Genomic DNA, 15,465 nt, shown 5'->3' with positions numbered 1-15,465 from the left:
GCCCGCGGCCCGCATGACGCTGGTGCCCGGGGGGCACATGGCACCCCGCCCCCTGGCCCAGCCCGCCACTGGACACATCTGTAGCTAACCCCATGTTTTATATACAGTTAACTAACAAATGTATTGTCCAGGATCCCAGAGTGGCAATACAATGGACTTCATTTTGTATCTGTGTGTATTCTTCAATTAGGTGCACTTAACCCTCACGCTCGTCCTTTTATCTTTACAAATAAGTAAGCTTTATTACCACTAGTTAAATTACAATATTGGGTAAAGCCTCGATAGCCAGAGCCAAGCGAATGAAGCCATAAATGTCAGAAATTGAAATTGGCTATTGCTTTGAATTGCCTTACACTACCCTTTATTTTAATGCACAGAATACAGACAAAGCCGTATCTCTATTAATGGGTTTTACATGTCACTTCTAAATATTGAAACTAGTAACCAATCAGGAAGTTAGTAATAGACTCTTTGATATGCATACATGTGTTAGTGATGCCTTGCTTAAGACGGGTTGGGTACGGGATCCTGGCGCTCAGAATCACGACGCAGGCATCTCTACTGTGTTGCAATGCCAACATCTACCAGTAAGTAGGCTAACCCTAAACCTAACCCTCCTCCCCACAACAGCCTAATCCTAACCCTCCCTGTCTGCAGCCTAACCCTGACCCTCCCCCTAGTGCCTAACCCATAACTCTTCCCTTACTGTTAAAATGTCATCGGTCGGGATGATGGCACCGGGATTCTGACTGGTGTCTCCCATGCAGTTATTCATTTATTTTATCCTAAATGGAAATCACATTGATTGGTTTTGTACACTGTATAATAATCTGCAGGTCAGGGATCCATCTCTGTCATTGATAGTAGTGGTCTTTGGCTTAAACACTTTCCATATTTTTAGCTGCTAATGGGACAGCTCAAGAACCAGGACTAGACATTGTATATACATTGCAGCCAAAAAAAATGTAAGAAGGAATTCTACAATCAAATATCTTTGTAATATATGACTGATTTTTACTCTTAATTTCAGGGGAAGAAGCCAAAAGAGTTTATGATGATGCCCAAAAATTACTGCAGGTTTTGATAAGCCAGAGGAAGTTTGAAGCCCGGGGTATTGTAGGCATCTGGCCAGCCCGGAGCGAGCAGGACGATATTAAGTTATATGCTGGGGAAGATGTACTGCATTCCTCAGAGTCCATTGCTACTTTTTATGGCCTAAGGCAACAGGTATTTATACTAGCTCTTTTTTTTCCATTGAATAAACAAAGTGTTTGCAGGAGTAATCTTGTTTAAATGCCCCCTACACCAGATGTTCCCAAAGTGGGTGCTGTGGCACCCTGGGATGCAGCAGGGCAATTGCAGGGGTGCCTCGTGTTGGTGGTCTAGTACTTAATTTAATAATTTTTCCTGAATTTTTCAATAAGAAACAATCGGCCTAAGGGTACCATGCAAAACATGCTGATACTGAAGGGCACCATGATTCAAGAAAGTTTGGGCATCACTCCCCTACACATTTAAATGTACAAATGCATCCTTGTTCTATAAAGGAGTTGTCTACCTTTGGTCAACTCAGCACACTAATAAATGGTAGGTACTACCCTCACTCTGTTAAATTTTTTCTGTTAGTCTACTCAAGCTTACTCTAGGACAGAGGTTCCCAAACTTGGTCCTCTAGACACCCTAACATTTCAGGTATTAAGGATATCCATGTTTGACCACAGGGGACTTAATTAGTACCTCAGTCAATTTGATTTACCACCTGTGCTTAACCATGGATATCTGTAAAACCTGAATTGTTGGGGTACCTTCAGGACCGTGTTTGGGAACCTCTTATCTAGGATATTACAACGGTTCCAGTCCTCTACAGTGGAGCTTTAATCGAGAATTCTGGGCATATTGAGTTCTGTAATAGAGTTAATGGTTCGGGAAAACTGATTTATTTAAACCATAAAGAAGCGAAAAATAATCACAGCAAGATTTACAGATTATTAAAAAAAATGGATATTAATGTGGCACCACCATAGGTGTGCGCAGTAGACGGCACGTTGTGCTGCAACGGGACGTTGCCCTCTGCCGGGTAATTAACTAACCTGCCACCCCTCCCCCTTCAGGACATATACTACTCACCTGGACCCCATGTGAGGAGCATATTTCCCAGAGGGAGTGGAACACTGGGTAGTCCATGACCCTGCGGAGGTCCCATTGTGGCACCCCCTGTCCTGGCTTCTGCGTATGTTTATGGACACAACCACACCTTTTGTGCCACATTGCTGGTTAATGAATATAACCCAAGAAACTTCTAGTCTTCAAGATCCTGGACTGTGAGGATGACAAATAGCGATGCAAAGATAAACTAAACAGTGGGTTCTGTATTTTAGGCAGAGAAAGACTCGGCATCGACGGACCCCTATTACTGTTTGTCTGACTTTATTTCCCATATGGATTCTGGAGTGCGAGACTATTTGGGGATTTTTGCTGTAGCCATCTTTGGTGTAGATGAGCTGAGCAAAGCCTATGAGAATAATGGAGATGACTACAACAGTATCATGGTCAAAGCTCTGGGAGACAGATTTGCTGAGGTAAGTATATTTCATTATGCACTGAAACTGTAATTGTGGGTTATGTCTTTACCTGCTTATTCTTGAATAGTACATTTTTGTTTCCTATTTTGTCCTGTCTGGGGGACACTGCCATGAGTGTGGGTTTAGAGGGGAGGCTGAGGAGTAGGCACTAAATAGTTAAACTGTTGGAGATGACACTCCCCCTTCAATTCTAAGCCCTCCCACTTGCTGCTGCAACTCAGTTTGTTTGTATTTTTAACATGCAGGAGAGGCACAAAGATTTAGAGTTTGGGGTTTTTCTTTTATTTTTAGCCTAAGTTTTCTCCCTATTCCAGGTCAGATTTTGGAAGAGCCAGGGTTAGGAGAACGTCCACATCCAGCATCTGTCTCCCCCGCTGCAACCCGCTCCTGGCCCCGGAAGAGGTTGACCATACCTGCTTGTGCTTTGGGGCCCTAATCGCCCTCACTACCAGCTATGCTGGCACCACACCAGGGATCCTCAGCTTAAACGGCTGCCATAGCGCTGGACGGCCTAGTGGCACACCTATCTACAGACTGGAGCTGTTCTTCAGGCTATGGTTTTCCTTGGGGGCATTGCCGGGAGCAATTATCGTTTATTGGCCAGGGGGACCCTCTATCTTTAAACTAGACCAGATCATGCTACTCTGGTTATGATTCTATCTGGGGGGGCATTACTGGTTGCACAGCCTTCTGCTGGCTCCTGGTGCTCTTACTTTTACTTTAATGCTGATTTATAGTGGCACATGTATGGGGCTTTTCTGGTATCTCATATTGTATCATATTGTGTATACCTATGTATATATTTATATACCCAGCTCAACTTGGTCTGTTGGGTTTTTTCCATTCTGCACTCTTTCGAGGCAGCACTGGATTTGTGTAATAACCTTATCCAACTGGTGGATATAGTATTCCATTTCATACAGACCTGATTACGCTATTTTCCTCTTCTTGAGGATATGGGCATTAATTTTGTTCTGGATTCTGCTATTTACTGTTTATGACATAATACAATCTCTATTCAATTTATTTTTTTCTAACTAGGTTTCTAAAGCCATAACAGGGCACAATTACGCCCTATGCCGGCCCCGCCCCTGAGCGCAAGTCATCATGACTTCGTACAGAAGGGGGCATGACCAGCTCCTCCGGTAAGCACAGCGCTGACAGGGTGTCCTCAGGATGCCCGATCTCCTGCAGCATATACTATGCAGGGTGCCCATCTAGAGCATCCACAGGACACTCCGTTGGTGCTGCAGCAGCAATCCTGGCTGCAGGGTGCCGTTACAGGCACCTTGCTAGCCAAGAGCAAGGTCCGTGGGGCGGCAGTGGTGCTGCCTACAGAGCATTGTGCACTGTGCAGCAGCACTGGTCGCCCATAGTTACGGCCCTGCAGGTTTACATCATCAACCTACTTGCATGAATCCAGATGGCCAGATACATGACAAGTCCACAAGTACTCCATCACCTGGTTGCAGAAACTTCTAGGACTAATGCATCAATAATCTGTCCCAGCAGGGAACTCACACAGGCTTTCTGTGGGGGAATGGGATTGAAATGCCGCTGGTTCAAAGCCTGACAGCGGATGCCCAACAGGATGAAGATCCCGACAGAGGCAGGTAAGTACCCTAACCTCCCCTGTCCCCCCCCCCCCTAACCCTCTGTTAGTGGTGCCTAACCCTAACCCCCCCCTGCCTAGTGCCTAAACCTAGCCCTCCTGGGGGGTTGCCTAACCCTTACCTCTCCCTGGGGTGCCTAACCCTCTCCCCTAGGGGTGCCTAATACTAACCTCTCCCCCCAAAAAAACCTAGCACTAACCCCGCTGACTGCCCTAAACCTAGCCCTTTCACCCACCCCCCCTCTTTCCGCGGCTAACAGGACACGTGCCTCATACTTGCCTCGTTCGGGCAAGTATGATATTTCGACACCTATCATGAATCCTTTGCCGCCATTCAGCAGTCGGGATTGTGACAGAACTACATCCCATCTGTGGGTAGTCTGCCCCTTATCCCTGGCTGTACCTTTAGTAATTTTCCTCCCCTAAGGTAGAGGGTAGTGGGACACTGGAGGGGACTTCCCATGGTTCTGCCACTTCAGTGACTTTCAAAGGGGGTCATAAAGCAACTTCATTCTCAGCTGAAGTGAGCACCTTCTGGATGTCCTACTTCTTAAACAAACTCGTTGTTGCACTGTAGTCCCCCTTACTAGGGAATAGTGGTTCCCATTCGGAAGAGGTGGTCTAATCTGATGGGATCCTATTAGGATCTCTCAGGCCTTGTTCTCTGGATTCTCCTGATCATCAGACTTTAGTATACTGGTCACTTGTGGTGACTGCTGCCATAGTTTAGGGCCCCAGTAGGCTGGTCCGCATTTTCACATATCTATGCTGAACGCTAGCTAGGACCTTTCTTTGGCCTTACACAGGGCCGACTCTAGGGGTGTTCGACCAGTGCGGTCACACAGGGGCGCCATCCGTAGAGGGGCGGCACCCCTCCCCAGCATCCCGATATCAGCGGGGAAGTACTGTCCCGCTGTTCCACCCGCGGGCCGAAGTGGCCCGCGGGTGGTCAAATCGGGAGGTTGGGGACCCCCACCGCCGCACAGCTGCCGGACCCCCAAAGTGTGAATGGATGCATGCGCGCGGCAACCATTCACTGACGGGAGAAGGCTGGGGGGAGCCCAGCCAGTGACGTAGTGCTGGGCTTTACCCCCAGCCTGACGTTATTTGGAGGCGTGCCATGCGGGCACGCCTTCAAATAATGTCACCAGGGGGCATGGCCTATGGTGATTAGGCCACGCCCCAAATTATGTTGCATGCAGCTTTGCCGTGCGATGTTAGGACTCCTTCTCGAGGGCCGGCACAGGGTGCTTTGAACCCTGGAGCTGGCCATTACCAGGGTGGCTGCGCCTCCACAGTACCTGGAACCAGTATGTTTGACCGCCGCCTCTAAGTCCGGCGGTTCAAATCCCGACACCGGAAGACCGGCATGACAAGATCCCGACAAGTAATTTTTTTTTTTACTATACCTAACCCTCTCCCTCCCCTAACTCTACTTTAGGGGTGCCTAACCTCCCCTCGCAAGTGCCTAAACCTGACCCCCCTCTCCCCGCACTCTAAACCTAACGCTCCCATGGGGGTGCCTAACCCTAACCTCCCCCCAGGGGTGCCTAACCCACTTCCCCTAGCCTGATCCTAATGCTAGGTCCCCCCCAGGAACCCCTAACCTAACCCTCCAACCTCCCCTAACCCCACCCCCTTCCTCCCGCGCGGCTGTCCACTTTCGCTGCCCGGCTTACCTTCGTTCGGTATGCCAGGCGTCGGGATCCCATCGTAGGGCTAATGATAGGCGTTGGAATTTTGACGCCTATCATTAGTTCCCTGCTGGGATTTGACAGTCGGGAGGCCGGCAGTCGACATTTTGACCGCCAGCTTCTTGACTACATCCCCAATACCTACTCTTGGGTTTAAAACCTAAAGATCCTGCAAGGATGGTTGAGGTTCTGTCCGGAGCGACTAGTGGCTGATCTTCAATTTGTTTGGTATGTACGTGGCTCCTGGTTATAGCCCTGCACTGCTTCCTGGGGTTAATTTTCTTGTATTTTCAGTGTCTTTTTTTTTCCAACCTTCCGGGACCTTCATTTTGGTACTTTGGGGTCGAGGCTCTATTCTGCTCCCTGAAGTGGTCTTTCTCCTCTATGGGAGATTTAGGTACCACTTTAGAACTTACAGTGCTTATCGGTTTATACTGTGGGCTGGTTTGTTAGCCTGACTTGTCTGAACCGAATAGAAGAAACTGTCCCGTACAGACACGTTTCGGGAGGATACAGACTTGACTCTTCTTGGGAGATGCAAGCCTGCCTTGGGGCACCTCCGTCGTTATTGGATGGTTGTGCTCCTGGGTGCAGGTTACATTTACACTGTTGCCTGCCATTGTGAATGTCCATGTCTCCAACTTTTTTCTGTTCTCATGGAACTGGTGCACTGCTATGCCTTGTGGGTGAGTTACATTTTACTTCCTACAGCTTCACTGTAATCTGGGTGTCCAACTAGTTTGTGTTTGCCCATCCCTCTTGGTCGGGTTGTGTTGCTATCTTCCATCACAAAGCTCCTTTCGGTGTTTGCTTCAGATTTAACGGACTCCCATGTTTGAGATTTTTTTCATGCCCTCTCCGTTTTCTCTGGTTATATTTCCTAGGAACTTTTTGTTAGCTCCTAGACTTGGTGGCCGTGCTTCTGTGTGCTTTTTCCCCAGTTTCAGTCATTAGGCTGTTCTGTTGGGCCTATGCTTGTAGTTTAGCCGGTGAGTCATTCGTGTGAGTACCTTGTCATTATCCCGGTTTCTGCTTACCATTTTCTATGGCCTTCTCCGCTTTCATTTTCCCTGCTGTGAGGTCGCGTCTCTGTCTTATCGATCCTGTTTGGAAATGTCTGACCTAATTCCAGACGTTCTGACATTTCTGAAGAGTGTTCTGCATGTATAACCACCTCCTGTTCTCCCAGTCCCATCTTGGGACCTCAGTGCTGTTGTCCTGTGACTGCTTCCTTGGAAGGTAGAGTTCTATTTGTCACTGTTTCCACCCAGCAGCACTCAGAGCTAGAAGCTCCATCTGCTAGTTCTCTTTCCTTATTTTTCACAATGCCCGAGTTTTGCAGGTTCTGTGGCTCGGGCCTCATTGGTCAGTTAGACGCCCTCTTGGTCTTTTGTGCTCTCACTGGCTGGACGGGCCTGAATCCAAGGGATCTGTGGCTTGCTGGCTCCCTTCTCTTTAGTATGTTTCTGTACCTTTTGGGTTGGCTGGTGCTGGCCCTCTGAGCATGCATTCTCCTTGGTCTGTGAGTGCTTCCTGGACATCACAGCTGGGTGCCTCGGTTGAGCAGCTGTGCCGGATGGCTCCATGGTCCTCTGTCTCCATCTCTTTCGGGTTCCTGACGCCAGTTTTGGGCACTGCTCGGACAATGAATGACCCCCCCCCCTTCCCTTAACAGTCTTGGTAGTGTCCTCCAGGGAAGAGGAAAAAGGATTTTCCCATCAGTGGGACCAGGGGCATATTAAGAGAGGAGGGGGCCGTGTGCATTCCCCATTCGGGGCCCCCTCCTCTCTCTCTGACAGCCACCAGCGCACTGACAGCAACAGTAGATTCCGGGCATTAGTCTGTACCTTGAGTCCACTGCGCATGTGCATGTCACTTGGTAAATGGTGCGGCAGCCATGATCCTGCCAATTTTCCTACTGTGCAAAATGCTGGGAAAATGGCCACAGCGGCCATTTTCCAGGCGTTTTTGTGTAGCTCTGTTCCAGCCAACGTGGGACTTCGGAGAGGTGAGTATTTTAAGTATGCACACCCTGCACCCATTATAAATACGTCCCTGAGTGGGACACTGTGTTCCCTCCCTGTTTGTTTTCTTTTTGGTTGTGCTGTTGCATGCTGAGGTCTCCTTTCTGCTTTGTTAGATAAATAATTGAGTTGCAGCAGCAGGTGCCTAGTCCTCAGCCTCCCCTCTATACCCACAGTCTTGGCAGTGTCCCCCAGATGGACTCAGAGCAATTGATCTTATAGAGAGTAAAAAAAATCCTTTTTTTTTTTTTTATTTTATTTTTATTTTTTTTCCCTCAGATCAAAATTGGCTACATGGAAAATCTGCTTGTGTTCTTATATTTGTTGACTATATTTACCCTTTACTTAAATCAGGCATTTGCAGAGGAACTCCATGAGCGTGTGAGGAAGGACCTGTGGGGTTATTGTGATGCAGAGGAACTGAATGTTGCTGATCTGCGCAAGATCCGGTACGAAGGCATTCGTCCAGCACCAGGCTATCCCAGCCAGCCGGATCACACAGAGAAAGTCACCATGTGGAAACTGGCCCACATAGAGGAAGCAACAGGTACTGTATTTCTTAAAGCTGAGCAATTAGGTCTGTTAAGCACAGATCAAAGTATAGGGCAAGAAACTTCATCATGCAAACATAGGGCCTGATTCAGACCCATTCGCTAGCAAGCGATCGCTCGGAGCGAGCAATGTTTTTCAATGTGCGCATGTGTAGACTTCACAATGCGTGTGCGCGAACTAGTAAGAGTGATGGGGAAACTCTCGCTCGCCAAGCATAGACGGCTAAATGAGTGACAGGTCAAAGCCGTTTGTGGAAGGTAGCAGGGACAGGCTACTTGAAACGGGGGAGTGGAGGTGGGAATGCAGGCGTGCCTGTGAAATTTTAGAGGCGTGCATAATTAACAGCCAGCGTCATAGGAGGCGTCACTTGGTTGAAATATACACTGAAGTCCTCGCAGTGCTTTTGCTGCAGGGTATAGTCAACTTTAAGCGCTGCGATCGCTTCCGATGGTGCTCGATGTACAATGGTTTCATGCACTTCCTGGAGATGACGTACGCAAGTGGGCATCTTAAGACAGGCTAGTGAGTGTCTACAATCACAAAGTGATTGCTCGCCAAGACATAGTAGGCATGCTTATGACTTGTCCTGTGAGCGGATGCCTTGACGTCACTTAGTCGAATTTCCATACACTGGGAGTGAGCGATCGCATCTAGCGAACGGGTCTGAATCAGGTCCATAGTGTATTATGCTAATCATGTGCAATTGATTATCTGTGTATGTATATGTGTGTGTGTGTGTGTGTATATATATATATATATATATATTTACTCACGGTTACATGTACACTGGTGATGGAGCTTGAGCAGGCGGAGTTTCCTACAGCTCACCAGCCGGTGGGTGTATGTTGCTTGTGGGTAGAAGTGCAGGGATACTGGAACAGTGTTATATGCAGGTATTAACCAGGACTCGCATAGGGGCTAAGTAGGAGACTTCTGTCTGCCACTATGTCACTCTCCACACAGTAAAATACAAGATGGCCTCTGCACATGCTCAGTAGTGACCTCAGCTGTCATCTTGGAATAGGGAATGAAGCCTCCTTGGAGGTACAGTAAGACTGGAGTCTGCGCAGTTGTGCACTCTTTCAACAAGAGCATCTCCAAAATGGCAGGTCTTGTGGGATGTTCCCGGTATGTAGTGGTACCTACCAAAAGTAGACCAAGGAAGAACAACCGGTGAACTGACGACAGGATCATGGTTGCCCAAGGCTCATTAATGTCCATAGGGAGTGAAGGCTTGCCAGTCCGGTCCAATCCCCCAGAAGAGCTACTGTAGTACAAATTGCTGAAAAAGTTAATGCTGGCTATGATAGCAAGGTGTCAGGATACAAAGTGCATTGCAGCTTGCTGTGTATGGAGCCGCAGACTGGTCAGAGTGCTTACCCCTGTCCACCGCCTACAATGGGCACGTGAGTGTCAGAACTGGGCCATGTAGCAATAAAAGAAGGTGGCCTGGTCTGATAAGTTTTGTTGTTTTTTTTTAATTCATTTGGATGGCTGGGTGCGTGTGTGTCGTTTACCTGGGGAAGAGATGGCACCAGGATACACTATGGAAAGAAGGCAAGCTGGTGGAGGCAGTGTGATGCTCTGGGCAATGTTCTACTGGGAAACCTTGGGTTCTGGCGTTCATGTAGATGTTACTTTGATACGTACCACCTACTATACCTAAACATTTGTTGCAGATTAAGTACAGCCCTTCATGGCAATGGTGTTCCCTGATGGCCTCTTTCAGCAGGACAATGCGCACTCCAAAAATTGTTCAGTAATGGTTTGAGAAACATAAAAAAGAGTTTAAGGCGTTGACCAATTATTTTGAGTTTGTTTCCTTTTCCTGTGTGGTTAAGATAATAGGAGGGTATATATAGGTCACGTGGTGCTAAAATCAGTTAAAATCCGTAAGATTGAAATGACAGTGTGGCAAGATCTCTGTGGGTGTGAGTACACTATGCTGGCACAGGTCTTAGCTATGACAAAAGCAACCCAGCTGTTTGGACTAAAAATTGAATAGCCAGATCTCAGTTTGCCGAGATTGTCCTTCCACCGTTGATCAGATTGATAACCTGTTTACGTACAGCGAGAGCCATCATATGACGCTCTCATTACAAGATTTTACAGTGTAACTTTATTAGTACTTTGTGGTAAATCAAACAATTAAAAGCTATACAATTGAAATGACAGTGTGGGAATATCTCTTTTGGTGCAATTTCACTGCACTGGAGAACATGAGAGTGCATGTAAAGCCATTTTGTTGTGCTTGTTAATGTATGATAGAGGCTTATATGGGTTTGAATTAGATTAACTCAAAAGCATAAGTCATTGTTGTAGAATTGACATAAAGGTACAAATATCAATAAAACTACATAAAAAAGACTTCATGGTGAAAGGGTCTTTAACAATTGAAAGTGTTATAAATGTGTTGGGGCTTTATTTATTTTTTTTATTTAAAAGCATAAAAAAATGGGCTGTTTTTTTTTCTTTTTCTTATTCCTTTCTATAGATTCCTTTATTTGAAACATGTACACTGGTCCTATGTACCATGTTCTTTGTTTTTTATGCAATATTACACTAAAAACACATTTAAAGTGCATATACAAGAAAAATAAAAAATTATGAATGAAAATAATAAGAAATAAATGATAAATGCTAATATTAAAAAGCCACATATTAGTATGGGTGAACCATATCTGATTGTTCCTTAATGGATCCTCCTTCCAAACATTACACAGTCATATACTGGCTGATGAAAGAAATGTAGACAAGGTATCCCTTAGGCGAGTGTGTTACTGGTATTGGATGAGTGGTTTTTCCACAGTCCTTGGCAACATTCAGTGGCCGATGCAGATAATAACAGGGCTGTAATAACCCACCGGAAGGTAAGTAATCCGCCAAAGTCAACAGGGGTTCTCGAAGTCCAAAAGTGTATGTAGTCAGTTAATGGATTGAAGAATCTCTAGATCTATAGGCTCTATGCGTTTCACTGGTTCAAATCACAGCCAGCTTCCTCAGCTCCTGAGGAAGCTGGCTGTGATTTGAACCAGTGAAAAACATTGAGCCTATAGATCTAGAAATACTCCTATCCAAAACTGTGGAAATACCATTCATCCAATACCGGTAACACTCTCGCCCAAGGGAATACCTTGTCTACATTTCTTTCAGCCAGTATATGACTGTGGGCCTGATTCAGAGCCGCTCATAAAAAGCGTGCGCTCGCTCTGAATCAGGGCGTGTGTTTTGTTTTTTTTTTGTTGCGGCCTCTTGGCCGCTCGCATAGCTGTGGGTTACCACCCACAGCTTGTGCGAGCGGCCATGATGATGGTCGCTATGGGCTGCCTGGCGATGGTCGCGATTATCGCGACCATCGGGCTTGCGACGAGACCCTTGTGGTAGGGTCTCGTTGCCACAAGCCCCAGTGGACTTCCTGTTGTAATAGAGCAGGAAGTCCACCTACTGACATCACTAGTGATGTCAGTAGGGCCGCCCACAAACGGCAGGTGTTTCTGCAGGAACGCTTCTGTTTGCTCAGCCACCCCCCTTCCCCGCCTTCCAAACGGGGCAGCTGTCAATCAACATCGACAGCTGCCCCTTTTGGATGCGAGTGCCGGAGCGAGTGCTTTTTGCGCTCGCTCTGGGGCTTGCGTGCGTACTGGGCCACCATCGACCCGCTTGCGAGCGGGTCTGAATCAGGCCCAGTGTAATCTTTTGAAGGAGGATCCATTAAGCAACAATCAGATATGGTTCACCCATACTAATATGTGGCATTTTAATATTAGCATTTATTATTATTTTCATTCATCATTTTTTATTTTTCTTATATATGCACTTTAAATGTGTTTTTAGTGTAATATTGCATTAAGTTTTGTATGAGAGTTGCGATTTCAACTGTCTATTGGTAATCCTTTTTATACACATTAGTAGCGCTGGAATTTCTTGTTTCTTGTATACGTGTTTTTAAGGGGCTGACATTCCCTTTTTTCCAGCAACTCGCTGACACCACTTAGGTCTAGTTTTTTTTTTTTTCTGTATTTTTGCCTGCTCCTTTCTGAATAAAAATAATTTACAAAAAAAATGGGCTGTGTTAAACATTTATATTTCTAAGTTACTTTATACAGCCAAAAATGTTTTTCAATTTAAAAAAATTGACAATTACTTTTTATATGTTGAAACAAAGAAAATCTAGGCGCAATAAAATAAGTTGTCCACTATGTATACAGATAAACCTAAAGCAGCCACCCACAAAATAGCTCTAACCAACTATTAATGTAAACAGTACAGAATAAGTCAATTCAATTTCAATCACTTAAGAGTGCGCTTAGTAAAATCATAAATCATACATTTATTAAAAAGAAAAAAGGAAGCATAACATTAGACATAAAACAGATACAAAAATTATTGCAATCCACATATAATGAAGCACAAATGTTTCAAAAACTACCCAGTAACTGGTAATAAAAATTATACTTCCACTGGTTTGATTTAAATTCCAACAGGATAAGAGCTGCAGTTAGTGTCCTTAGCCGCATTAGGCCATGTATAAGACTTGATGAAATGTCTATCTTTTGTGAAGATTTATAGCAATTTTACATATGGCTTATAGTGGCAATAAACTTTAAACGTGTTCTTATGAACAATTGTAGCAATGGTACGTAAAGCCTGTAGCAGCAATAGGGTTAGAATTTGATACAGTGTCTCTGTGATCCAAAAGCAGCTATGGCAATCCCGACAGGTAAGTATATTTTCTATTTACTAACCACCCTAACCCTCCCTCTGGGGCTGCCTAACCCTAACCTCCCTCTTAAGTGCCTAACCCCCCTCTAAGTGCCTAAACCCAACCCCCCCCCCCGTCCCTGCAGCCTAACCCTAAGTCTCCCGGGGGGAGCCTAACCTCCCCCCATGGGTGCCTAACCCTAAGTCCCCCCCCCCGGGAGCCCCTAACCTAACCCTGTTGGGCTCCCAGCTTAGGTCTAATGACAGGCGTCGGGATTTCAACGGTCGGGAAGCCGGCAGTCAGGATTTCATCTGTCGGCTTTCCGACTGCTTCCCCACCTCACACACCCGGGACCCATACTTTTTAATACTTGCCTCTTTGAAGACCCATGTCGGCTGGAGCAGCGCTACACAAAACGCCTGGAAAATGCCCACAGTATGCGCAGTAGGGAAATCCCAGAGAAAATGGCTGCCGCGCCATTTTCCTGGTGACCTGCGCAGTAGACTCCAGGTAGTGCCCGGAGTCTACTGCTGCTGTCAGTACGCTGGCCGCGGGGGGGGGGAGAGGAGGAGGCCAGGGACAGGGAATGCACACGGGCCCCCTCCTCTCTTAATACGCCCTTGCCTTTAATATAGAAAACCCAAAGCCTAAAAAACACTATTGTGTGGCGTAATTCTTGCCCCACGAAATCTGTACACTATTTTTATTTCACTTTTATCACATTTATAGAATAAACCGTTCTAACTGTTTTTTCTTGTGTTATTAATAGGAATAAAGCTGACAGAATCTCTTGCAATGGCACCAGCTGCTGCAGTCTCTGGTTTAATGTTTTCTAGTCCAATGTCCAAATATTTTGCTGTTGGAAAAATTGATAAAGATCAGGTATGTTTTATTGTTAATGAAAACTTTTAATTCATGGACATATTGTTAATATGTTGCATTTTGTGGTTAAAAAAAATGGCTGTGCATTTAAGCCTAATGCTGCTAATTTATTATTTAGGGTGGAAAACTTAGTGGATAGCGGATGGTTAGCTAAATGCGTTGGAAAGAGGAGACTGTCCTACAGTACTTTGATGGCGAAGGGATTACTTTTGTAAAATGCAGTTATTTTAATTTTTATAAGATTCTTTACATAATAATATATATTATCTGTTTTAGGTTGAGGATTATTCACGCAGGAAACACATGCCTGTAGAAGAGGTTCAGAAATGGCTCGGTCCCATTCTCAGCTATGACCCCGATGAATAACCAGAGTTTTCTTTCTATTACAAATTAGAATATAAATGTTATAAAATGCTGCTCATGGTACATATGTCTCAGTGGAACCAGAAACCATACTTGAACTGATAATTTTACTTGTATTGAAATTCGAATTTTTTTTTATTATGGAAGCCATTGACAGGACTTTAAAACGACTTGAATAATTTTTTCACAAAAGTAGAATTTGAGTATGTCTCACACTACAAGTAATTTAGTACATTGGTGCCTAAACTAGGTATTAGAATTTCCGTTATTCTCCCTCATAAAATTTACTGATGATCGTTTAACTACTGAACTGGCAAAATGGTTCATGTTTAGAATACAGTTCAAATTGATCCTATAAGGCAGCATAGGTGGGGGGGCTGTGCTACAGATTTTGTTTAACTGTTCTCCCCACCACGTTCTGTCAGCCACAGTCCTGGGCTTTGTAGTACACCAACACCTGGTGCTCCAGACTCTGCAATATAAATACTTTATTTCTTAACAGTGATGCCTTTTCCTTAAGTGCACTTTAAATATGTCAATACTTTTATACAAAATGGTTGAGTAATTTATTGAAATTGTATTGATTGTACAGTCAAATTACATTAGCCATCATAAAGCAGTTGTCGGTAAATGGTTGAGAAATAAAATAGTATTATCATTTTAACTTGGTGTATATATGTTTTTTTCAACCATTTTGGCACCATTCAGCTACAGTGATGTATAATCATTTATAGACCAGTAAAGCCACAATCCATTTAATTGCAAAATGACATTGCATTACTAGTAGTTACATATTCAATGTACTATTACAAATTTAAAATTTACTTTTCCACGGCGGATTGGTCATCTTTGCTTTATGGTATATGTGAATGAGTATTATGAGTTTGGAGAATATTCATGGCCTGCCACATACTTTTTTCCATTAGACCTTTGTTTTATACTGTAGAAAGCAGGTCTGATTATTTCCTGCAGGAACATACAATGGTCTGTGTAGCTTCTCTTGATAGATTATTTAATCTGCTTTTATAGCAGTGTTGCTTTAGTCAGCGCCTTC

General features: G+C 45.0%; 1 protein-coding gene across 2 annotated transcripts in view; it reads left to right on the top strand.

Annotated features, from left to right (window-relative positions):
* MTR (5-methyltetrahydrofolate-homocysteine methyltransferase) overlaps window positions 1-15,075 on the top strand; it is a 153,878-nt gene extending 138,803 nt beyond the window's left edge. For both annotated transcript variants that reach the window (XM_088477398.1, XM_088477397.1), the window contains exons 29-33: window positions 1,031-1,227; window positions 2,379-2,579; window positions 8,267-8,459; window positions 13,936-14,048; window positions 14,325-15,075. In XM_088477398.1, coding sequence (XP_088333524.1) covers window positions 1,031-1,227; window positions 2,379-2,579; window positions 8,267-8,459; window positions 13,936-14,048; window positions 14,325-14,414 — 794 coding nt within the window. In that variant the 3' untranslated portion in view covers window positions 14,415-15,075. The remainder of the gene's footprint in view (window positions 1-1,030; window positions 1,228-2,378; window positions 2,580-8,266; window positions 8,460-13,935; window positions 14,049-14,324) is intronic.
* The last annotated feature ends 390 nt before the right edge of the window (window positions 15,076-15,465 follow it).

Source organism: Taudactylus pleione, unplaced genomic scaffold (assembly GCF_031769625.1).
Source record: "Taudactylus pleione unplaced genomic scaffold, aTauple2 ptg000201l, whole genome shotgun sequence".
Lineage (NCBI taxonomy): Eukaryota > Metazoa > Chordata > Amphibia > Anura > Myobatrachidae > Taudactylus > Taudactylus pleione.
Note: the sequence above shows the minus strand (reverse complement) of the source record. Positions and strands in the feature narration are given on the sequence as shown.